This window comes from Penicillium concentricum, assembly GCF_028827145.1.
Source record: "Penicillium concentricum strain IBT 3081 chromosome Unknown utg000002l_segment0_segment0, whole genome shotgun sequence".
NCBI lineage: Eukaryota > Fungi > Ascomycota > Eurotiomycetes > Eurotiales > Aspergillaceae > Penicillium > Penicillium concentricum.
Genome location: NW_026622755.1, coordinates 4,285,472 through 4,308,514, shown reverse-complemented (window position 1 = coordinate 4,308,514; position 23,043 = coordinate 4,285,472). Strand labels below are relative to the sequence as shown.

At 47.9% G+C, this 23,043-nt stretch overlaps 11 protein-coding genes across 11 annotated transcripts; 4 read left to right on the top strand and 7 right to left on the bottom strand.

Moving 5' to 3' along the window:
* Positions 1 to 306: 306 nt before the first annotated feature.
* N7517_005266 (aspartate aminotransferase) lies at positions 307 to 1,770 on the top strand (the record flags this gene model as incomplete). Its single annotated transcript, XM_056722996.1, has 4 exons — positions 307 to 486; positions 540 to 671; positions 750 to 1,592; positions 1,669 to 1,770. 4 exons carry the CDS (start codon positions 307 to 309, stop codon positions 1,768 to 1,770), a joined length of 1,257 nt encoding a protein of 418 aa, XP_056579246.1.
* Positions 1,771 to 2,294: 524 nt separating this feature from the next.
* N7517_005265 (uncharacterized protein) lies at positions 2,295 to 3,590 on the bottom strand (the record flags this gene model as incomplete). The annotated part of the gene is made up of 3 exons (XM_056722995.1): positions 2,295 to 2,535; positions 2,598 to 3,391; positions 3,471 to 3,590. 3 exons carry the CDS (start codon positions 3,588 to 3,590, stop codon positions 2,295 to 2,297), a joined length of 1,155 nt encoding a protein of 384 aa, XP_056579245.1.
* Positions 3,591 to 3,967: 377 nt separating this feature from the next.
* On the top strand, positions 3,968 to 4,801 carry N7517_005264 (Phenazine biosynthesis PhzF protein; the record flags this gene model as incomplete). The annotated part of the gene is made up of 1 exon (XM_056722994.1): positions 3,968 to 4,801. The coding sequence occupies one exon, from the start codon at positions 3,968 to 3,970 to the stop codon at positions 4,799 to 4,801; it is 834 nt and encodes a 277-aa protein (XP_056579244.1).
* A 566-nt stretch (positions 4,802 to 5,367) lies between these two features.
* Positions 5,368 to 5,721, top strand: N7517_005263 (uncharacterized protein; the record flags this gene model as incomplete). The annotated part of the gene is made up of 1 exon (XM_056722993.1): positions 5,368 to 5,721. One exon carries the CDS (start codon positions 5,368 to 5,370, stop codon positions 5,719 to 5,721), a length of 354 nt encoding a protein of 117 aa, XP_056579243.1.
* A 497-nt stretch (positions 5,722 to 6,218) lies between these two features.
* N7517_005262 (putative PB1 domain protein) lies at positions 6,219 to 8,115 on the bottom strand (the record flags this gene model as incomplete). The annotated part of the gene is made up of 5 exons (XM_056722992.1): positions 6,219 to 6,248; positions 6,302 to 7,459; positions 7,509 to 7,844; positions 7,897 to 8,046; positions 8,101 to 8,115. 5 exons carry the CDS (start codon positions 8,113 to 8,115, stop codon positions 6,219 to 6,221), a joined length of 1,689 nt encoding a protein of 562 aa, XP_056579242.1.
* Positions 8,116 to 10,350: 2,235 nt separating this feature from the next.
* On the bottom strand, positions 10,351 to 10,616 carry N7517_005261 (uncharacterized protein; the record flags this gene model as incomplete). The annotated part of the gene is made up of 2 exons (XM_056722991.1): positions 10,351 to 10,395; positions 10,422 to 10,616. The coding sequence occupies 2 exons, from the start codon at positions 10,614 to 10,616 to the stop codon at positions 10,351 to 10,353; spliced, it is 240 nt and encodes a 79-aa protein (XP_056579241.1).
* A 572-nt stretch (positions 10,617 to 11,188) lies between these two features.
* Positions 11,189 to 12,509, bottom strand: N7517_005260 (nitronate monooxygenase; the record flags this gene model as incomplete). The annotated part of the gene is made up of 4 exons (XM_056722990.1): positions 11,189 to 11,479; positions 11,539 to 12,040; positions 12,116 to 12,377; positions 12,497 to 12,509. The coding sequence occupies 4 exons, from the start codon at positions 12,507 to 12,509 to the stop codon at positions 11,189 to 11,191; spliced, it is 1,068 nt and encodes a 355-aa protein (XP_056579240.1).
* Positions 12,510 to 13,775: 1,266 nt separating this feature from the next.
* On the bottom strand, positions 13,776 to 14,312 carry N7517_005259 (uncharacterized protein; the record flags this gene model as incomplete). The annotated part of the gene is made up of 1 exon (XM_056722989.1): positions 13,776 to 14,312. The coding sequence occupies one exon, from the start codon at positions 14,310 to 14,312 to the stop codon at positions 13,776 to 13,778; it is 537 nt and encodes a 178-aa protein (XP_056579239.1).
* A 1,261-nt stretch (positions 14,313 to 15,573) lies between these two features.
* Positions 15,574 to 16,592, bottom strand: N7517_005258 (uncharacterized protein; the record flags this gene model as incomplete). Its single annotated transcript, XM_056722988.1, has 2 exons — positions 15,574 to 16,503; positions 16,560 to 16,592. 2 exons carry the CDS (start codon positions 16,590 to 16,592, stop codon positions 15,574 to 15,576), a joined length of 963 nt encoding a protein of 320 aa, XP_056579238.1.
* A 926-nt stretch (positions 16,593 to 17,518) lies between these two features.
* Positions 17,519 to 18,784, top strand: N7517_005257 (uncharacterized protein; the record flags this gene model as incomplete). Its single annotated transcript, XM_056722987.1, has 3 exons — positions 17,519 to 17,824; positions 17,892 to 18,035; positions 18,092 to 18,784. The coding sequence occupies 3 exons, from the start codon at positions 17,519 to 17,521 to the stop codon at positions 18,782 to 18,784; spliced, it is 1,143 nt and encodes a 380-aa protein (XP_056579237.1).
* An 80-nt stretch (positions 18,785 to 18,864) lies between these two features.
* N7517_005256 (ankyrin repeat domain-containing protein) lies at positions 18,865 to 22,978 on the bottom strand (the record flags this gene model as incomplete). Its single annotated transcript, XM_056722986.1, has 2 exons — positions 18,865 to 20,865; positions 20,921 to 22,978. 2 exons carry the CDS (start codon positions 22,976 to 22,978, stop codon positions 18,865 to 18,867), a joined length of 4,059 nt encoding a protein of 1,352 aa, XP_056579236.1.
* Positions 22,979 to 23,043: the final 65 nt, after the last annotated feature.

The following is a 23,043-nucleotide window of genomic DNA, read 5'->3' as shown; positions in this document are numbered from 1 at the left end:
AGAAAGATACGGGAAAGTCCCTCGGTATCTTGTGCGCCGAGGGTATAGATCTTGAAGATAAAATATAAGAGAAGAAGGCTAGAAAATACTCCGTACTCCGTGTATCATTTTATTTTTCTTCGATTACAAAGAGTGTGCGCTGATTCACTCCAATTACTCCACCCCCTCATCCGGTGAACGCAAGCAGGAATATCCCGTTTCGGTGTCAGATTCCGGGGAAACATACCAGTATTTTTGGTTTATATAATATTGACAATGTCGATTCAATCCGCGAGAGATCGTCTTTTCTCTCTATCATCACACATCATGGGTTCCTCTAATCCTTCAGTATTTACCGCGGCCACTGTGGCCGCCGCCCCCGAAGATCCTTTGTTTGGTCTTATGAAGGCGTATCGCGAAGACCCCTCCGATAAGAAGGTTGATCTCGGCATTGGTGCCTACCGTGACAACAACGCAAAGCCTTGGATTCTCCCTGTCGTGAAGAAGGTAAATATCTATACTTCTATTACTTTATATGCATTTATCTGACATCTACATAGGCCGACGATGCCATCCACAATGATCCCAGCCTTAACCATGAATACCTCTCTATCGGTGGTCTCGCTGAGTTCACCTCCGCCGCCCAGAAACTGATTGTCGGCGCAGACAGCCCCGCGATTAGTGAAAAGCGAGTACGTACCCTATACTCGCATATATCTCCCAATAACCCCCCCCTCAAACCTCCCCCCAACTAACCCCTCCCCCACTAGATCTGCACCCTGCAAACAATCTCAGGCACCGGCGCTGTCCACCTCGGCGGCCTCTTCCTCTCCAAATTCCACCCTCAAAAGCCCTCAATCTACCTCTCAAATCCAACATGGGCGAACCACAACCAAATCTTCTCAAATGTCGGCCTCACCCTAGCAAAGTACCCCTACTTCTCCGTCAAGACAAAAGGCCTTGACTTCACCGGCATGATTTCCGCCCTAGAAGCCGCACCCCAAGGCTCCGTCATCCTCCTGCACGCTTGCGCACACAACCCAACAGGCGTCGACCCCACCGAAGACCAATGGAAGCAAATCGCAGAGCTAATGCGCGCCCGCTCGCACTTCCCCTTCTTCGACACTGCCTACCAAGGCTTCGCATCCGGCGATCTGGTCCGTGACTCATGGGCCATCCGCTACTTCGTCGAGCAGGGCTTCGAGCTGTGTGTCGCGCAGTCTTTCGCTAAGAACTTCGGTCTGTACGGTGAGCGCACGGGCGCTTTCCACTTCGTCTCAGCTCCCGGTCCGGACGCCGCTGCTGCGTCGGCGCACATCGCTTCCCAGTTGGCTATCTTGCAGCGATCGGAGATCTCGAACCCCCCTGCTTACGGTGCGCGCATTGCCAGTCGTGTCTTGAATGATCCTGTGCTCTTTAAGGAGTGGGAGGCGGATCTGCGCACGATGAGTGGTCGTATTTTGGAGATGAGGAAGGGATTGCGGGATCGTCTGGAACAGCGTGGTACCCCTGGTTCATGGGATCATATTACTTCGCAGATTGGAATGTTTAGTTTCACCGGTCTGTCGGAGGAACAGGTTATGACGCTGCGCTCCAAGTGGCATGTATACATGGTATGTTTTTCCCTTCTTTCATGGTGGTGTATACCTCGTCTAGAATTGCGGTTGCTAACTCGTTTTTTCCTGCCAGACAAAGAACGGCCGCATCTCAATGGCCGGTTTGAACACGAATAACATCGACTATTTCGCCGAGGCGGTTGATAGTGTTGTTCGTGATTCTGCCAAGTTGTGATACCTACCTGATACCCCGGTCTCAAATATAGTGGAAACACTCGAGTAGCCTTGGTCTGGCGTTCTATTTGCTTTTTAAAGAATGTACTTTTTTCCTTTGTGGAAGTTCGGAAGGACTTTCATGATGCATTAATTTACCATAGTTCTGGGACTTCGGTCTTGCTTTCGCATCTCTTTGGATACACCCTAACTGTGGGTCTGCATTAAATATCACATGCATCACATGTAAATCATAGATATAGCAATACGGCATTGAAATTGTTAAATTATTTTGCTCAATGGTCTACAGTATTTTAGTAGAGTCAACCTCGTTCGATTCGCATTGGAAGATATGATTTCGATTCACTTGGCCAGACTGGACTGTCAACAGTAAGGTCGATAGGAAGTATACAGCCCCTACCACATCCTAATTGAGAAAGTGACCTTGATAATATGCTACATTTCAATGAAATAAACATAATGGTATCGTATAAGAAGGTTTTCCAAAAAAACCTTATGAGAAGAAGCTGTCCAGTAGTATCGGGACTAAAAGACCAAATCCCAAACCACAAGCCAGGTACACAACCCAACAGTACCCCAGAAGACAGCCTGAGCCGTACTCCGTCGCTCCGTAGCACGCTTCAACTCCCGATTTCCCTGCCCGACATTCGTCTGCGTCGTATCCACATCCGAAATAAGCTGGGAAATATGCTCCTCCTGCGTAGCGAGGTGCGAAACCAGAGTTTCCTGCAAAGAGGATATCTCAAGGAGAGATTTCTCGGCATTTCTAAAAGAGCACACACATATTAGCCCAAACCCTACTAGAAACGTCAAAAAAGAGAAACATACTGAACCTTCCCTAACGTATCCTCATAATGCCTAAGCATAGAATCATTCTCCTCAGCAAAAAGCTGCAACTGCTCCGGCGAAAGCTGCGCCTCGATCCGCGCCGTATCCGCCTCACTCAGAACCGCCGCATCAGGAGCCTGGAAAGCAGGATTGAATCCCCCACCCCCAGCCCCTGCTCCAGTCCTCTCCGACACAGAAATAGACCCCTTCCGAGCCCCATTCCCACCAGCAGCAGCCTTCCCCGCACTAACCTTATAAAGCACACTCTTCTCCTTCTCCCGCACCCTCTCAATCCTCTTCTCAACCATCCTCCGCTGCACACTAACAGCACGCTCAAGCCCGCACCGCAGGAACCAAAGCACGCTCTCGCGGATCGTCGCTATCGACCGTGCGCTCTCCTCTGCGCGCACTTGTTCAGCGGATTTGCCTTCATCGGCGCTGGCGCTGTCTAGTGCGCCGCTGCCGCCGGCCCAGCGCCAGAGGAGGGCGCCGGCAGCGGAGTGGCCGTATTTCTTGTGGAGGAGGGTGGAGGAGGTTTCTTGGCGGAGAGATTCGGCGGAGGAGAGGTTTGCGATTGAGGTTGCTAGGTCGCGGAGGAGTAGGGCTGTTGATGTGTCCACTGCGTCGCGTTCGGGGTCTGTGAGGTTTGCTTGTGAGGTTGGTGTTGGGGGTGCATTTTTCGGGTTTGGGGTGGGTGTTCTTGTGTTTTGGTTGCGGCGTTGTGGTTGCGTTGTTGAGAGGTAGGCATGCCGGATTGACTGGAGATATTGGAGGAGGGAGTGGATGTGTGAGTTCTGGGGTGGTTTGTTAGATTTTCTTTCTACTTTGATGGGGGTTGAGGGTAGTTGGTGTGAGTGCGCAGGGCTGGCTTACGATTCGGTATGCCTCCTTTAGGAACTCGTCCGCGGTTTCTGTGCAGGGTTTTCTGATTTGGGGGATAGATGAGCCTTGCTTTGAAAGCAGCTTGTTGAGGGTGGGTGTTAGATCGGTCATTGTGGGTGTGGCATAGTCTGAAATGTGTGTAGTGTTGCTATACAACTGTACACTTGTCGATCAACATTCAACGTCACTGCGCTGGTGGTCTATCCCGCACCCCGCATTTGTTTATACTTGGAACAGAGATGGGATCAGGAATGTCACCAACTATATAAAATAGTTTTTGGTATTTGCTTCTCTTACTTTTCATCATGCAGCTCATCACTTTTCAAGTGGTATTGTATCTACACAGAACTAACCCATCTATCCAACCACCACACTACATAACCTACATCACATCCATCTACGATGGAGGAAGCCAAGGTCCACCTTGTACGGGTCTCTCCCGCATCCCCAGAAGGTGAAGATACTATCGCAGTCGTACCTCCAAGGGCATGTCCAACCAAGAAATGCAACTAGTTGCCTTAAACCACGGCCACACGAGCGGGTTCGTCTTCCCCGCACCGGCAGGCTTCGAGTTCTGTCACTATGAGATGCGCTTCTGGACCCCACGCTATGAGCTAGAGAGGTGCAGCCATGCCATGATCGGAACTGTGTGGCTACTGTCGAAGCTTGGGATGACACCACAGGACGACCTCCGCATCGTGACCAAGAGCGGTCTTATGGAAGCAAGGGTCACGAAGGCTGCAGAGAATACAGACAGCACAAAAAATGTTATCTGGGACATCTGGGTAGAAATCTCCCACCCGAAAGTTACATTCATGGATGATGTGAGTAAGGGACACGCTGACGCCATGTTGTCCGATCTGGATATTTCGAGAGATGAACTGGCACCTGGATTAAGAATCCAGAATGCTGGCATGAGCAAGGTGAAGACGATGATTCCGCTCGAATCGATTGAGAAATTGAATGATATGAACCTGGATTATCGTCGCGCCAAGAAGGTGTGTGACAAGGTTAAGAGCACTGGTTTGTACGCCTATGTCGTCACCAATCGCGAATTGCAGATGTACGAAGCAAGGGAGTTTCCTAAAGATTATGGTCATTGGGAGGATACTGCGACTGCTTTGGCTTTTGTGCTGCTGCTGAACAACTTCCTCCCCAACCCTCATCGGACAATTAGGATTAGGCAGGGTTGGACCAGGGACCGTCGTGGTGAGATTAATTTGAGGTTTTGGAAATGGGGGAGTGAGGTCGTTGGCTGTTGGATTGGAGGCACTGCCAAGTTTGAGACCGAGGAGAGAGAGGCTGGAAAGGCAAAGACCTAGGAGACTGATGCTTGGTAGAGACTGGAGAGACATGGGGTGATTTTGGTATGAACATCTAACCAGCGCCTTAAGCAAGTCTGAATTGAAACAAATCCAACACATTGACACGTATCGACTTATTACTTGTCTGTTTAATTCTGGGGCTTGAGTGTATCAACGGATGACCACCAGGGGAGTTATAGCCACAAAACTAGAGTTTGATATAGCCCATCCTTGTAATTGTACAAGTCCGCAAGTGGCGACAAACCTACACGCTAGACTAGCATCACATACTTGATAGGTCATAGATACGTCCTTTGACAAGGATCTACGTTCTAGACAAAGATCAATCATGAATCAGCCTGCGATTGGCTGAAACAACCATGTCTATACCTATAACGTTAAACGTATCGTTTCATGGCGGACAAGGAACCAGCCAGGTTTCAGATATGTCGGCCAGACGTCACCTTCGTGACACGGCCCGGTTGTTTGTTAGTATTGTATGAGATATATTTCTTGCTTAAAAGGGACCTCACCTCCTTTTCTAACAGTCTATCAAATCTACCACTTCCATACACATATCCAAAATGGCTCGCCCATCTCAAAATAAGCATCCAGCAGCAACATCTACTGAGCTGCCCACCCTACACTGGACACCTTCCATCAAAAGGTCAATCACCTCGTACTCCATGCCTCGCCAAAAAGACCCCCTAGTGTCGAGCTTTGGCAACGCCACCGATGCCACAAATGACAAAATCCGCGATTACCATCACCAAGTCAAAGCAACTCTCACAAACATTCTCAATGACGACCGAATGAAGCATAATCCCAGTGGAAGCCGTTGTGTGCAGAAGATATTGTTGGAAAACGAGCAAGATATGCGAAAACAACGGAGACATTCGCTCAGTGCATGTCCTGCTAGGCGAACTATGCTATTTTAAATGTACCACTAGTCCAAGAATTAAAGTCTATGGCTTTTCCTGTTGCCACCACGGTAAATGATTATTAGTAGATCATAGCGTATTGTAGACTAAGTTGCCGAGCAGCGGCGCTGATACCAACCCACGGGCCACAGACTTCTTTGTTGGCCAGCCAATTGAATTGTGGCAATGTTTCTCGTTGTTCATTTTTGATTGTCCAGTGAATATTGGGCCTGTGAGGGAAAAGGGATCCATTATAAACGTTGTCATCCTGATATATTAGGGGTTATCTCACAGCTATAATTAGGCATTTTATACCCTCTCTTCCTCCCGATCAGGTAGTAGTAGTAGTAGTAGTAGTAGTAGTACCTGCAATTTTATCTTACGGTTATAAACCCAAATTGGAAAAGAATTACATTAGTATTTCTCATGCATTGGTATCTCCATGCTAAATACGCAAAACAGGGTATAGACAAAATCACGATGCTAATATTAACAAGAAATCCAGTCGCCATGCATCAAATCATTGCACGTTCTTCCACCCAAATCTAAACAACACATCAGTCAGGAAATGTTCTCAAAGGATCAAGCATAGACTTACCTCGATCTTCCCCATCTCACTTCCTTCCCGCCGAGCAACCTCCTTCGCCGAACTAACCAGCAGATCCAGATCTTCCTGATCTACCATAGTAATCATATCCCCATCATCCTGCACCTTCATCTTCAAAGGACACTTAAAGCCGAACTTTTCACGAATTCGATTTTCAAATTCCCCAAACTCAATCTTCGGCCCAATCATGATATATCTGGTATCATCGGGAGCGTGTACTTTCGTTCTAAATTTCTGGATATCCGGTCTTCGCGGGTTCGCATGGCGAGAGTATCGCGCCGGAGAACGAGTACGACGTTGTTGGGGTGAATGGCTTGGACCAGCCTGGGGAGCGGCGACGAGCTCGAAAGCGCCGTCGTTGAGGGTTGTTGCATCGCATGCGTCGCTGGCATATTCTTCCTCTTCATCAATGTATTGGGGTGGTTGGTGGCGGGATCCGCGGCCCCAGCCTGTATTTGCTAGGTTGCGCTGACTTGAGTAGGGGTCGTAGGGGTCTGTGTGGCCGTAGTCTTGTTCTGGTGGGTAGTTCTGGTTTGTGTCGCTGAGGTTTCTGCGGTGGCCGGCTTGTTCGCGGGCCAAGGCGCTTCGGCTGCTTTCCGGTTGATATCCACGCATATTGTTTTGTCGTGAGGATGGCCCGCGTGGTTCTGATGCTGTTCGCGTTGTGCCTATCCGTGGCTTCTCGATGGGTGGTAATGCTTGTTCTGGTTGGCATGGTCGGCGGTCTAGGCTGGCACCTGCGCGATCTAAGTCTAGACGTGGTGGGCGGACATTTCGGAGAGATGATGTTCGGTGGTGTCCGGATGCTGATTGGCTTCCTGATCCAGATGCTGTGCTGACTGATCGGTCGTCTGGTGGTGGCGTTGGGGGGAACGCGTTGCGGTTTAGGGGTGGTTCAGATTGTTGACGAGTGCGGCTGCTGAGGTTTTGGCGGACTAAGTGGGATGCGGCAAAGGAGACTCCTTCGCGACCTTGGAGGTCCTCTTTATTAACGGCTATTGGATTCCATTGGTGATCTGATGATTGATTGCGGTCCGATGCGGCAACCAGTCGAGCCTTGCCCAGGTAGTCTTTTGTCTTGAGATTCTTGACTTTAGCTGCGTTGGGACGATAGAGAACTCCCACGGGAATTGAGAAGACAGTATAGCCCTATATCTGGATTAGCTCGTATCGCAGCAGATTAATCGAGAACACATACATCTGCATTCTCACGAATAGCATCGTCAATCACATCGTGGTCCGCGGTAACCTTTTCCTTGGCTGCATACTCAAGGTCCTGGATGCCTGGGTTCATTTGCCGGAGGTAGATATAGCAGAGACCCCGATTGAACAGGACTTCGCATGAAAAGAGACGGAACAGAAGACCTAACTGTTCATAGTCGATGGAAGTATTCCCTCGCAGATACAGCAAAGTGTCATTAAAGTTGGCCAACGCTTCTTCAAAGTCCCCAAGCAAGAAATTAGATACACCTTGCTGGAAGTAAGCGATTGCCAGATACCGGTCTAGGCTGACAGCACGTTGGTAGCATTCTACCTGTACCAAAATCAATTAGCTGTCGGGAACAAGATCTCATGAGTTCACTTACTGCTTTAGGGTGTTCGCCTAGCGTTGCATAGATCACTCCGCAGTTGAACAAGATCTTTGATGTATCGGCAATCTGATCGAAGCATCGCAGGGACACCTCAAATTCTTGATTGTCGTAGGCATCCAGGGCCTGCACCCATGTTTCGATTTCCTTTTTCGGCCAAAAGGTCAGTATGATTAATATTCCGAGACATCATGTACTTACTTGTTTGAGCGACATTGTCCCAGAATTCAAGCAAATATTATTCGGGGTCTCCTGTGCCTAGATGATATAGATTGGGGAAAGACTAGAGTACTTTCCGTCCAACACTCTAGGGCACAATTTTCCGTCGTTGTCCGCCAGTTTGTCGCTCACCAGCGTAAAGCCGGAAAAGCGCGAGTAATATAATCGCCAATGACCAAGTCGGTGTGACGAAAAAACCTTCGGGTTCGATAAAGGGGCCAAGAACCGTCGGGGCGGAAGCGGGGAGAAATACGGGTTGAAGTCGAGTAATCCCTCGATAGTCCCCTTGAAGTGCAAAGGCTGGATATCCGTTGAAATGTATTTATAGAAATTGATATCACAGAAGTAATTGGTTTAACCTCCTTTGTTGGGTGGAGATGGAGGGGTGACCCAGCAACTTGGACCCCAGAAGGATTTGCCAGGATTAGCGGGGATAGGAGGAACAGAAAAAAAAGAAAAGAAAAGATGATTGTAAAGAGAAAAGAATAAAAAAAAAAAATATAAAAAAGCAAAGAGTCCAAATCTTAGAAGCAAAGGGGGGGCAAAAGATCTAACTAGAAAGGCTACTTTGACCGAGAGAAAAGTGATGGGACAAAAATAACCCGCTTTGCTGCAGTAATTATGCACCTCTCAATCAATAGGATCTCACAGAAGGGTTTTCATAGGACCGAGCCTGTGAGTGGGCAGATTTTTTAACAGTATATTGTGATATAAGTTAAACACACATTTTCATGGGCTTGGACTTTGGGACTTTGGCACTTTTAATTCTGTTGAACTGAGATGATCCATCACAAAGGCGTCTGATGCGGGGATTTTTCTCTTGAAATTTGAATCTGGTCTATCGCGTGGGAATCGGTGATTCATTGGTCCTCGGGCCCCCTGTCACGTCAATTCATTCCCCGCCACGGCGCTTGCAGTGCTTTATTTAGAGTATAGGGCCTGAGTGTATCGATCCTCAGCTCGCTATGAGTGTGAGAAGAAAACTTCATAGTGAGTTGATACTCCATAGACCTGGAGACATAGGTCCCTGAGGCCGACGCTCTCTCCACAAGGCTATATATATACACTTCAGGACCTTTCCCTTTCCGCTTTAGTGCTCACTTTTGATATTCCATCTTGGATGTTCCAAGGTTAAAATTGAGGTGGTACACAAAACTTGATCGACATTATATCTAATTGAAAAGGACTTGGTATCTTGGTGACGTCCACGGGGTGTGTCAGGCTTGTATCTCGCCCAGTCGGCGGTATTACTCGGGTAAGAACGGCTGCCCCAACGTACGACCGAGTCATGCCACATCAACACCCAACAGTGAGAAATCGTACCAGATTGATCTCGATATTCATCCAACTTCAACATCAATACAATTTACCTGAAGTCTACCTATACCAGCTTTGGGGGTTGCCCATATGTTCACTTCCCATGGTTCGCTATGGAGACCGGCCCGGCCCGGCCACCAGACCTCGATAGATGAGAGACTATTCTTTGGCGCACACAAACAACGCATCAATAAGCAAACATGACAATTGACTTGTTGGTCTCTCTGGGGCTCTCAGACTGGTACCGAGGGCCTTGCTCAGAGGCTGAGAAGATGATTGATATCACGGCGCCCTTCGAGTCTATGCCAAAGACTGGGAAGCATTTTCCGATCTCCACAACTCAATGCCATGACCAAAGAGACAAAAGTACCATATAGTCAGATATAGTGCATCATTGGCCAGAATCTCTCCGTCCTGCAAGGCGGCACAGATGCAATACGTACAGGAAGCACCTCATCATGTGGGAGCAGAGCATTCGGTGGGCGTGGATTCTCAGGCTCAATTTAGTACTTGACGGTGCGTGCGCGACTTATAGTTAGATCAATCCATAATTAGGTGGATAAGCAGATGTGTCATTGAGGCAGTTTAGGAGGCCAAAGGACCTGGCAACTGCTTCCGTCTTTGCGGAGCCTGTGAAGTAGTTATGTGTACTCCGTAGGAGCCAACCTTGAAATGACCAAGTGAGACCTAGTATCTAGATGTACAATCTGAACTCGCGCAGGATCTCGGGAATGCTCAGAGTTGACCGAAGCGCGAATCACACTGAAAGAGATTGTTAGTGAGATGCGCTCAGCTCTGGGGGCTGCCATGAATTACTGATACTGGTTTTGATATGGATGGATGGATCTATTTCGGTACCTAGCCACTTCCGTCTCTCCAGGTTCCTTCCTGATTGGGATGTAATGGCTAGATGGTCTACACTTGGATGAACTCTCCACTATCAGGTCTTCTGTTATCAAACTATGATACCATTGGATTAGTCTCACTGGTTGTGCAAATGTGCGTATCTTGGAGATCTCGTCGGGTCGCAGCGGATGCATGCCGAGATCCAATTGCCTGTTGCCCATCTCTCGCGTGTGGTCATTCATTTGGGTCATATCCTCCGTGGCAGTCCGTGCGAGGAAGAAGGAAACAGGTGTAGGCTCTTCTGCAGGGATATCACTCAAAGTCTGTTCATACATATGTTTCAGCCACTTCCAATCACATTCACAACCAGCTCTTTGACGGTGATAGAACAACCTGAGTCGAGATTTGATATATATCTATAACAGCATGAGCTATACCAAGCTTCTAAAGATTCGACATCTTCGCTCGTATTCGTGCGTTAATCTAATTAAGCAAAGGAGGTGAGCAAAGTACCAATCTACAGCTCACAAGAATATCTAGACACGGGAAGGAAAGTCAGCTCTCATGAGAAAAACAAGGATCGACAATCTATTTATATCAGAGATTGACTAGCTAATGCCGGTAACACAGATTATGGATGTGATCTCCACGTGGAATACGGAGCAGTGGTTGGTGATCAAGTACCCACCCAGGCGCTTAAGTGCTTTTTTTGGAGGGAAGGTTTTCGGAAATAGCAGGGGTAATTCCCTAGCGGCCTTGAGAGGGGATTATACGAGTGCTAGCTACATTCGACATTGAGAAATTTCAAGTAAGTTCCAAAAATCGGCCGGGAATATCGCCAGTCGAGTTTGATTATTTTAACGCTGAATATGACTATAGAGATGGAAATATAGTGGGAATAGTTTATTTACAGCTTAGAAACCATCTTGCTGCCACTCTTGAGCAGAACAGCGGCATCGTCGACGAGCTCATCAACAATAGCCTTGGCAGACTTCTTCTCGTTGACAACGGCGGCAACCTTGCCCATCAGGAAAGGACGGGCATTGTCCAGAGTCTCTTCATCGGCGTCATCGGGCATGTTCTCCATATCGTGCTCGACGGGGATGATACCCTTGGAGGTGAGCTGCTTGATCTCCTCGTGACGGTTCTCCTCCCAGTTGACGATGTAGGGGTTCTTGCGAACACGGAGGGGACGGCCCTATATCGTTTGTTAGCAACCTGTATTTTTTAACAATAACAAAGCCAGTGGATACATACAGTGAAGATAATGGTACGGATGTTATCCTCGAAGTTGGAAGTACGGACAGCCTCTTGGTGAGCGGCGGGGGCACCGGCCTCATCACACAGGATGAAGCGGGTACCAATCCAGACAGCAGAGGCGCCGAGCATGAGAGCAGCAGCAACGGATCTACCGCTGTACAAACCACCAGCCGCGATGACCTGCACGGGCTGACCGGTCAGAGGGCTCTTCTTGCCCTCGACCAACTTGGCAACGGCGGGGATGAGGACAGTGGTGGGGACATCACCGGTGTGGCCACCGCCCTCACCACCCTGGGCGCAGATGATATCAACGCCAACATCCAGAGCCTTCTGGACGTGCTTGGGGTGGCCGATCATGTTCATGCAGAGGATGCCGGCACTGTGGAGCTTATCGACAATAGCCTTGGGGGGCACACCGACGGCGGAGACGAAAAGGGTAGTCTTCTCCTGGATGATAATATCGACGAGCTCACCGAGCTTGCCCTTGGTGTAGTCGTAGCTATTTGCCGAAACAAAACGCGATTAGCAAGGTGTCCGCAATGGAAAATGTATCGCAGCGATCGAGTCTTCTTACTTGGTCTTGCGGGCATTGCCGCCAACCTGGGGAAGGAGAAGGTCGACACCGAAGGGAGCGTTCTTGTCGTTCAAGTAGCTCTTGAGTTCAGTGATTTGTTCGCGGAGCATCTCAGGGGTGTAACCAAGACCGCCGATCACTCCGAGGCCACCAGCGTTGGTGACAGCGGCAGCCAGCTTGGGCCCCGCAGCCACGTTCATGCCTGCCAGCAGGACGGGGTGGTTGATCTTGAGAAGATCGGTGATCGGGGTACGGATTTGCTCTGTTCAACGGTGGTTAGCATCGATGTTGAGGCCATGCACGTGAAGCCATCGGCTATGAAGGAGTGGATCACATGAAAATAACGGGCATAGGCAAAGTAAACATAGGGGAATCACTTACGAGGAGAAGCCATTATGAAGATGTGTGAAGTGAAGGTAATAGAAAAAGAAAACCTGGGGAAGAGGAGGTGTAGATGGGGTGCAGGCAACCTATAAAGCAAAGCAACCTCGGTGGTTCACAGACTCGCGATGAGCCTCGGTCCAACGATTTGGCCGAGAGATTAGTCACAAGGTCTGGGGGAACAGCGGGGTTTCAGTTTGACACCTGAGGCATAAATCGCACGTGAGGTTTACCCAATATGCGGATTTCGCCCACGACTTCTATACACCATCGTTGGGGATATCCTGTTCGTATCAGTGCTAATTCCCTGTAACATAGATGTGTCGATGCTAGTGCAACCACATATGTAAACCACATCGGCAAAGTGATCAAATCGGATAGATACCATGTGTTACGTGTAACGCAGCAAGGGATTTCTGGTATTTGGATTCTCCTCGGGCTTTATGATTGGGCTGGATCGCCCGATACAGTTTTTCTTGCAGAAAGAAAAGCCGATCAAATCCACTGCTCCTTAGGATCAAAAGGTCACTTTTGGCAGCTATATTTCACACGGTTGAGTTTCAGGACCGGACCGATGCCATCAGCAAACCGAGACACTTAGGTAAAGAAGGAAGAAACAAGGAGAGACTCGGAGCAAACTATGTATCTACAGAGAATAATGCTGTCTGCCGGGAGCCACCAGCCCACCAGCCTAACATATCTTTATCTAGCTTAGAATTTCCGTTTCTTACTCCCAACGACAGTGTCATCTAACCTGTATCTGCCAAGGAAACCCCATGGCTTGATCTATCTGCTGCTGGAAGGGAGAAGAGACTAGTCCTAGAGAGGAGAGGATAGGATCAAGGTCATAGTATATCATGAATGCAGAGCCTCAACAGCAACTCAAGTTAGGAGCTTCGTAAGTCTCATGTTGTCATAAAATCTAAATCCACACCCCTGATAAGTTAATGGCAATAGCAAGAAACCATGTTGAGATGCGCAAGGCGAATCATACGAATATCAAATTATGCTTACACGTTGAAATAGTTAGGAGAGGTTTTTTTTTTCAACACATTCTAGAATGTATTTGCCAGTGGTACTTGGTAAGCTAGCTCACTGCTAAATACTAAATAACAACACTTCTGCAGAAGTTTATATACATATCCAAGAGTGTATCCACAATGTTCAACACAACAAGGACGTATTAGTGTTCTGCGAATCATGAAAAAAAAGGTACAAAGTTCCATCGGTCCAGCCGGTTCCAAAAAGAAAAGAAAAAGAAAAATTCATGCCAGGAAATTTATCCCAGAGTCAGAGTGAAACCGGAGCTCAATGAGCAAGAGTAGGTGTTCACGTCATCGGGGAGCTGGTAAGCATCCTTGCAGTTAACGTCGCCAGGGGCACAAGAGACGGTACGGCAGCTTGTGTCACTGGGCTGGACGGTGAAGCCCGACTTGACAAATGCGGAAGTCTCGTCAAGATCGATGGAGGACATATCCCAGAAGAGGGTATCACCATCCTGGGTATATTCGAACTGAAGGACGCTGTCACGGTCTTCGCTGGCAGAGATCTTGATGGAGACACCACCACCGTTGTCGTTGGTGGTCCACTCCTCACTGAAGTCACCTCCGGCGCTGAGAGTCTTCATCTCGCCTGGGTTGTCGGTGATGGTCCAGACATAGAGGTCGGTACCCATGTTGTTGACGATCTGAAGACCGCCTCCGCCGTTAGAATCGCGGGTCTCAACGGTACCGGATTCGCCGGATCGAGCAGAGTGGGGGAGGGCCGCAGCGGTGGCAGCGAGAAGGCCGGTAAGGAAGACGTTGAAAGTCATCATGATGGAAGATTGTAAATAGAGTGAATGAAAGTGGTAAGATAATATGATCTTCTGGTTTAACAGAGATACTACAGAGACAGTAATTGAGGATCAACCTCTAAAGAATGAATGACTTCAAGAAAAAGAGTGACTTGAAGTTCAAAGAATGTGTTTGAAGAAAAAAAGAAAAAGGAGACCATATCTGCGGATGTCCATCTTTTTATTGTACTCGGTGGAGTTTGCCCGGATGAGGATGGAACCCTCAGACCAAAGAGTGTGAAGAACGGATAGACTACACACTGCAATTATAGATGTGGATCTAGATGTGGGGATTCAGTCAATAAGGTTAAATTCTGAGAGAGTCACAGCCAATCATAACATGCGGCTGATATTTCCACATCTGGTCTCGAACACCTCGTCAGACCTCGTCATCAGCTTGCGAGTGTAAGTTGCCTTTCTAGAATTTCCATCGTGAAAGTTCAGTTCGATCCAATCATTCAACCAGTTTGGTTATCGAATAAAGCACTTTTCTTTCCATCCACAATACATCCGAAATAAAACATAATGGATGACATCAGTTCTTTATGGCTTCTTCCAAGATTGTTCAAATGGGTCCGCAGCTGTCCGGCACCTGGACAGACTCTTATTCTACGTCAGATTTCTGTGGAACCTCTCACTTGGCATAGTTGGAATAGAGAAGTCTACAATGAAAGCAATCGACTAAAATGTTGATGAATATGATCCCGGGATGCTATATACCACCTACGAGCAAAATAATTTCCCACCAAAATATGTATTCTTACTTTTGGTAGTTCAAGTTTCAAGTTCTTTGTCCAGCATGAGAATTCTATCCATTTCAAGGCTCCAAATCTGCTCCTATAACCCACTAACACAGCCACGCCTTTTTGCCACGATATTCTGTGGGGCTGCCATTTTGACAGAGCGCGCCAAAATGATTAGTTGGTGCTTGTTTCACAACCCCTTGAGTCTTGTTCAATAATATCAGAAGAGTAAGCGCATGCGGAGTATTTTGCCTCCTTCGGTCAAGCTCGGCTTGGGTCGGATAATGAATTGGAGTCTTTCTCGCCTTTCCTGGTTATCTTAATCCTTCGCATAATTACTGGTGGCTACATTGATCAAAATCGAGAATATTAGCTGGTTTTGTCAATTGGAAATAATGCCAAATCAAATTCTTTGAAGAACACTCGAACACACAGGAAACACACACAAAATGAAAGACACCATGTAACAACATTGACTGCAAGATCTTGCTATCTTATTGCTAGGCCTCGCCTTGAATCCCTTCAATATTTGCCTGGAGGTCCTCCTGTGCAATCATCTGGCTTGGCTTAAAGGCCGTGGCAAATATCTTCTCAAATTCATCATCGGAAAGAAGGCTCACTCCGACAAGGTCATTATCCAAAATCTTGAACTCAGCTTCGAACTTGCCACCCAAGAGCGCAGATTTCAGCAGTGCAAGTGTTTTGAAGAGGTCCAGGTCGCTCTGCTTGGTGTTTTCAAGAATTGTTTCAAGCTCAGCCGCTGCGTCCACTGGACTCTCCATCCATTTGACATCAGGCCCTGAGTACTTCTTTGCCAGATTCAAAATTTTGTTTTGAGTCAGAACAATGTCGTGAACGCTAACCAAGCGGTTTTTGGTCGCTGCGGCATTCTTCAAAGCACCAGCGACAGCTTTCCCAACACTTGACACACTAGTTGAGCTGAAAGTATGCACACCATTGTCATACAGTGGGACAGTCTGGGTCTGCAGGTCGGTCAAAAACGGCATCGACATGACAAATTCCAAGAACGGCCCAACAGCAAAGAGTGTGTACTCGATCTGACCGCTCAGCGCCTTTTCTTTGAGATAATTCTGGATTTCTATCCACAAAGCGTTCAGCGGAAGGGACTCTGCTCCAGGCCTGGTCGTGAGTGCTCCAAAATCAGAAGGGATGAAGCGTCGGACGCCAGCCTGAATACTGGCATCGATGACCGTCTTCTGTGCGCTAATACCGGGCGCGCCGACGGTAGACACCACAGCATCCTGGCCCTTGAGAGCAGCTACAAGACTGTCGATAGACGAATAATCGACTTGCACAGTCTTGACGCTAGAAGAGGGTTCGTCCATTGAGCCAGCTGTGCGACTCAGCACCGTGACTTGAAAGCCAGTATTCACAAGGTGCTCCAATACTGTGGATCCCAGCCATCCTTTCTGTTAATCGCATATTAGTATAACAAACATCGCCATTTTATTGTCAGTCAACTAACCCCCAAGAGTGCGACGTTCCGAATAGGCTCCATATTAGATGAAAGTATGGTTGAAAGTGAAGTTATATAGAGCAATCCTAGGATGAAGAGAGCAAGCAGAAATTGGAGTGAATCGAAAGAGAAATATCTTGTTTTAAGATAACAATAACGAACACAGTCTGGTCCTCCTTTTATAGATAAAAATATGATTATGGTCCTACGTGGAATTATCGGCGGTATCTACATTAGGCAACTCATTCATGAGTTGAAAAGTAATTTGACGGCACCGTAAGCTCTATTCCGAATTAGACAAGTCCGTCGTGGTATAGTGCCTTACAATCCCACTTATATGGCTGTGTTGGAGATCAAGGGCAAATCAATACGAATGTTCGCGCTATTCCCATTTGGGTAAGTCAGTCGTGGATTAGCGCCGGATTATGAACCAATGAGAGGCCGTTTAAGGATGTCTTCCCCCCACTCATCTGGGTCAATGGGACAACTCCAAGCTCACAGGATCTCCAACCATATCTCTATTGCCTTGGTGGCCACAAAAATGGATACATTGTGAGACATTTTTTCAGCTACCCAGAAACAGAGTTTTGGTGCCCAAGCAGCAGTGTTACTCCTATTGCAACGTGCGTTGACTGGATTATCTCAATTACGCACGCTGCGCCGCCCATGGGATCTATCAGAGCTAGCCCGGCTTGTGGGAACTGCAGGTCTAGGAGAATCAAGGTTGGCTTTTAATTTCCACAAAATTCTGGCCAGCCTTGTTGACCATACTAACATCTCGAAAGTGCAATCTCCTCAGACCAAGATGCAGCCAGTGCGCTCGAGCCGGGTTAGACTGCACTGGTTATAGGTCTCAGTCAGATCTACTCTTTCGAGATCAGACCAAGTCGACAATTCGAAAGTTGCATGCTTCAAGTAGCAGGGTAATCACGGCGAACAAGCACGCCGCTTGTTGGAGCCTAGTCGCAATGAAACCCACTTTCAATATCGAAGAACTTGCTCAAAAAGTATTTACCGACAACTTTGGGATCCTAGGCGATGGGTGTAGGCACTGGATGGATTCCGGTGCGGAGCACCCATCTTCCGCCACTATAAGCCTTACCTCTGTTGGTCTCGCTGCACTCGCCGTTGTCCACAAAGATCCCAATATGATGGATCTGGCGCGAAGAAAATATACCTTTGCTATAAGGGTCCTTAATAAAGCAATTATTGCCCATCACGGCTCTGGGATTGAACAATCTATCGCTGGAAGTTTCATTTTGTCTATCTTCGAGGTTCTGTGCTCTGATGTCCCGCTGATCCAAATTTGACCACCGGACTGACAGATGGTTGACGTTTCAGATGATAACCTGCGATAACCAATCCTCTTCACATGCTTGGCAAAAGCATGTCCACGGCGCTGCTGCATTCTTGGGCTATTTGTGTTCTGCCAATGGTCTACCAGCCTCACCGGTGAAAGAAATCATAGAGATCTGCTATACCACAGTACGTTGGTATGCCATTGAAGAAGAAGAATCTTACTAATTACTCATACTTTCCAGACACTGGCGTGTCTTATTAGTGGCAAAACGGTTCCGCGCTTCTTACTGGAACTACCAAGTCACTTTGGAGCGCCATCAAATACCCTACAAGACGACGAGGATCCCTTGTTATCGGCAATTAGACTCTTTGCTATCATGGGTACCTTGGTGAATATTCGTGACTTAGGCAATCAGAGCTTTTTTACACCCAGCAAGCTAGTTGAACTGGCCGTACAAAGTGACCAATCCCTCCAAAACTGGGCAACTTCACTTCCTGCATCGTGGACTTATCACGAGTTTCTCGAAGGACCGCAATATATTTATCAGGACGTTTGGTATGCTCGAATGTGGAACTACTATCGTTTAGCCCGCATTCTAGCCAACCGGATAATCATCGACAATTTTGACATACTGTCACCCGCAATGTTGGCAGGCGATAATTTCAAACTACAACATGACCAGTCATATGAGGTCATTTCCCTCCTGTTACAGGAGATCTACACCAGCCTGCCTTTCATGTTCAATTCGGAACGAATACCTGCTACTTCTATACCGCTCTCGGCAGCCCTTTTCTTTACAACCACTCTGTTGCAGTCTTTGTTGGAACTCACAGATAGAGCTGCTCTCATTCAGAACTGGTCATCTCCAGCTTCTGAGGTCCTAGGGGAAAGATTTAGTTTTACGAAGGCCATCGTGATGCAAAATCTTCACTAGGGGTCATCAAGAAAGCGTTTATATATCACCCCTGAACAGTGCTAGAAGTAAACCATTAAAATAAAAGTTGTATGAAGGCCTTAGTTACTGTCCCCCCTCTCATCCTTCTTATCCGTCTCACTGTCACCAGAACCATCAGGCCCGCAGGAGGACCACTCATGAGCAGTGTCCAGGCATATCACCTTGAACCCTGAACAATGTAGGCAAATGCTGAAATTGTTGCAACCTTCACATCTGCGATATGGAGTATTAACCAGTATAGGCCGAGTGCAGACGTCGCAAATCCGCCCCAGATTCAAATTGACCAAAGACCATAGCTTATCGTCACTAGCTCGAGGGATTCGAGCACCAAGGTTTTCTGTGTAGTACCACTGGCGTATCAGACTAAAGATTCGACCACGCCCAATCCCTATCGCCCACCACATCAAGTCTCGACCAAATCTGTCTAGGCTCGACTTCAGCCCTGCCAACCTGACCAACTGGTCGATGACTTCTTCGTACCCGTTTCTCGCAGCAGCTAAAAGTCGCATCACGCTATACCAATCCCTCGCATTTTCAGAGAGGGGTGGAAGAAGAAGAAGCTTCACCACTTTGCTGCGGCCTCGCGCGACAACATAAAACAGTGGTGTGCAGCTTCCAACTCGAATATCGATCCTGAGATTTTCAGAATGGAGGAAATTGTTGATGACTTCTAGTTGGCCACGTGGTGAGATATAGTGCAAGAGCGTCCTGTCATCAAAATTCCCACTCTCGACGGCCGCGCCCCTCTTTAGCAGCAGATTCACAATTTCGGTATGACCAGAAGCTGAAGCTATATGTAGCGGTGTCCCCAGACGGACATCTAAACTTTCGATCGCTGCTCCTTTGTCGAGCAACAGATTGACGACGTCTAGCGAGTCATCCAATGAAGCAAAATGTAAAGGTGTGGCACCACCTTTCGTCACGCTTTCAATAATTGCCCCTTTCTCGAGCAAAAGATTGACAACTTCTATACAGCCATCCAATGAAGCATCATGTAAAGGCGTGACACCACCTTCGGCAACACTAGCAATGTTTGCACCCTTCTCGAGTAAAAGATTGATAACTTCTATATAGCCATTTAACGAAGCATTATGTAGAGGCGTAGAGCCATCGTATGTAATACTAGCGATGTTTGCCCCCTTCTCGAGTAAAAGATTGACAACTTCTAAGTAGCCACTAGATGAAGCAGCATGTAGAGGCGTGTGGCCACCGTTAGTCATACTAGCAGTATTTGCCCCCCTCTCGAGCAAAAGATTGACAACTTCCGTGTGGCCATTGGATGAAGCAGCATATAGAGGCGTGAAACCACCGTCGGCAATGGTAGAAATGCTTGCCCCCTTCTCGAGCAAAAGATTAACAACTTCCGTGTGGCCATTGGATGAAGCAGCATATAGAGGCGTGAAACCACCGTCGGCAATGGTAGAAATGCATGCCCCCTTCTCGAGCAAAAGAATGACAACTTCTGTGTGGCCATTGGATGAAGCAGCAAGGAGAGGCGTGAGACCACCGTCGGCAATGGTAGAAATGCATGCCCCCTTCTCGAGCAAAAGAATGACAACTTCTGTGTGGCCATTGGATGAAGCAGCATATAGAGGCGTGAGACCACCGTCGACAATGGTAGAAATGTTTGCCCCCTTCTCGAGTAGCAAATTAATAACTTCCACATAGCCTTTGAGTGAAGCCATGTATATGGGTGTCCTGCCAACAATGTCCGTGGTTTCAATGGCGGCCCCCTTCTCGAGCAGTACAGCAATGACGTCCAAAAATCCATGCAGAGAAGCGATGTTTAGCGGCGTCACGCCACTTTCATTTGCAAATTCAAGGTCTGCTCCATTTGCAACAAGCTCTTTGACAACTTCAACGCGGCCACTGTAGCACGCATTATAGAGAGTTGTCTCCCCATCCTGGTCCGGGAGGTTGATATCTGCCTCTGCCCCTCTCTCGATAAGAAGCAGAACAATGTCTGAAAACCCTTTATCTGAGGCCACTTGTACTGGCGTCCATCCAAATCGGTTCTGATGGTGGATATCCGCACCCTCGTCAAGTAATAGGCGCACGACCTCGATATGACCTCCGTAGCAAGCGTTATAGAGAGGTCCCTCCCCCCTTGTTTACGATGTGGATATCTGCCCCTCTCTCAATAAGAAGTTGAACAACGTCGAAAAAACCTTCATCAGCGGCACCATTTACTGGTGTCCATCCAAATTGGTTCTGCTGGTGGATGTCTGCCCCTTTGTCAAGCAATAGGCGCACGACCTCAATAAAACCTCCATTGCAAGCGGAATAGAGGGGTGTATCCCCATTCTCGTTTGGGATATGGATATCTGCCCCTTTCTCAATAAGAAGTAGAACAATGTCTAAAAATCCCCGGTCAGCGGCGATATTTACTTGCGTCCATCCAAATGGGCCCTGAATGTTGAGTTCTGCACCGTTGTCAATCAATAGGCGCACAACATCAACATGACCTCTGTCGCAAGCGGTATATAGAGCTGTCCTTCCGGACGTATTAGATGCACCAACATGTGCTCCTTTCTGAATAAGGAGCTGAACAATGTCCAAAAACCCTCCGTAGGAAGCAGCAACCAGAGGTATATCCCCACGTCCAACGATCATATCAGGTTCCCATTGAAGGAGTACTTGGGCTACCTGATAATGACCGTTCATGCATGCACAGAAAAGTGGCATTGTCGAACCATCGAATACGTTGCGCAGCTTGGCGTCCTTCTCAAGTAGCAGTTTCACTACTTCGTCATGCCCATTGCACGCGGCAGTGTGAAGAGGAGTGTGCTTGTTATCACTAGCGATTTCGACATTCGCATGATTGTCCAAGAGCTTCTTCGTAGCCTCTAGGTCTCCTCTTTCACAGGCTGCTATTAACGGCGTCTGTCCCAAGTTCCCTTGCTCGTCAATGGGGCATTCTTTGCTTCGCAGGAGGAGGTCCATGGTATCAGTCAGGCCAAGCCATGTTGCGTAGTACAAAGGGCTCATGGAGGTGGTTTGGATAATTCGTCCTTCTTCAGAGACCGATGAGTCTGAATCCTCTGTGAAGTTGGTACACTGTATCCCTCGTGACTCATCATTGAAGTCGAACCATTTTTTCCACGAGGCCCAGTTTGGATTTTCGATGTCAAAAAGTCGGCTCACAAATTTCACTAGCTCCGAGTCACGCACATCTCCAAAAGAGGCGTGCTGATACCATGAGCTGGCTGCATAATCCCGGAAAGAGCCTAGGATCTGGTTCCTTCCCTCCTCAGGAGTCTCTTGCCAAACTTCTTGGCAGTCCACATAGCAAAGACACATCTTAGCAGCCAAGGTGTTCTCAATTCCTTCACTTGGGGATTTCAAACTCGAGTTGAGTTGTAGTAGTCTCCCTTGCGTCGGAAGATTACATAGCAAGTATTCCTTGACAGAGAAATGCGCCAAATGCACCGTTCTCGACCCAAGATCACATTCTGCCTGGGGACTTCGAATGTCAATCAATGACCCACAAAGTTCCATTATTTCTGTTTTGATATAACCCTCGTTGATGCTGTCCGGGACCCCATCAAATCTGACCTCATCACAATCTGCGCTGACCAAGAGAGCCCCGGTCAGTTCACAGACTGAAAGAGGTCGAAGGGCAAACGCGGCCCACCGTAGTAGGGAGATAGCTCGTTCTCGCTCATACTCCGGTAGATGCGAGATTCCCATCCATTCTCGGTCGTATGATTTTTCAAGACCAGGCGGAGTGGAATTGATTGTTTTCTCAAGCTGTTTTTGACTTTTCCCGTCGCGCAGCTGACTCTCCTGCATCTGGACCCAGAGGAACTGTCCGTTACAGCGTTCGGCCAATTTTTGGGTAATATCCCCTTTTATTGCCTCTGTTTTTGTTGGTAGCTTTTTGTTCACTATTCTTCGAGAAAATATCTCAAGATCGGGCCGGACGTCCTCGGGTGAGATGCTGTGCTGGATCACACTGGCATCATTGATAGAAGCCTCGTTAAACAGACAAGCCCGGATCTCTGGCTCATCACGGCTAACAATCAAAATGCGAGTAGATGTACCAGCAACTGATTGTCTCAATGCCTCCAGAAAGTCAACGATCGAGGCCCCATCGTTGGGGGTTTGGTCCTGTCCAGCCCATCTACATTCATCGAGACCGTCCAGAACAAATGTACACCGTGGTATCCCCATGACAAGGTCACGTAGAAGTCTTAGCGTATCGCCACGGGTTGCTTTGTGTCCTTGTTGAGTTGTCA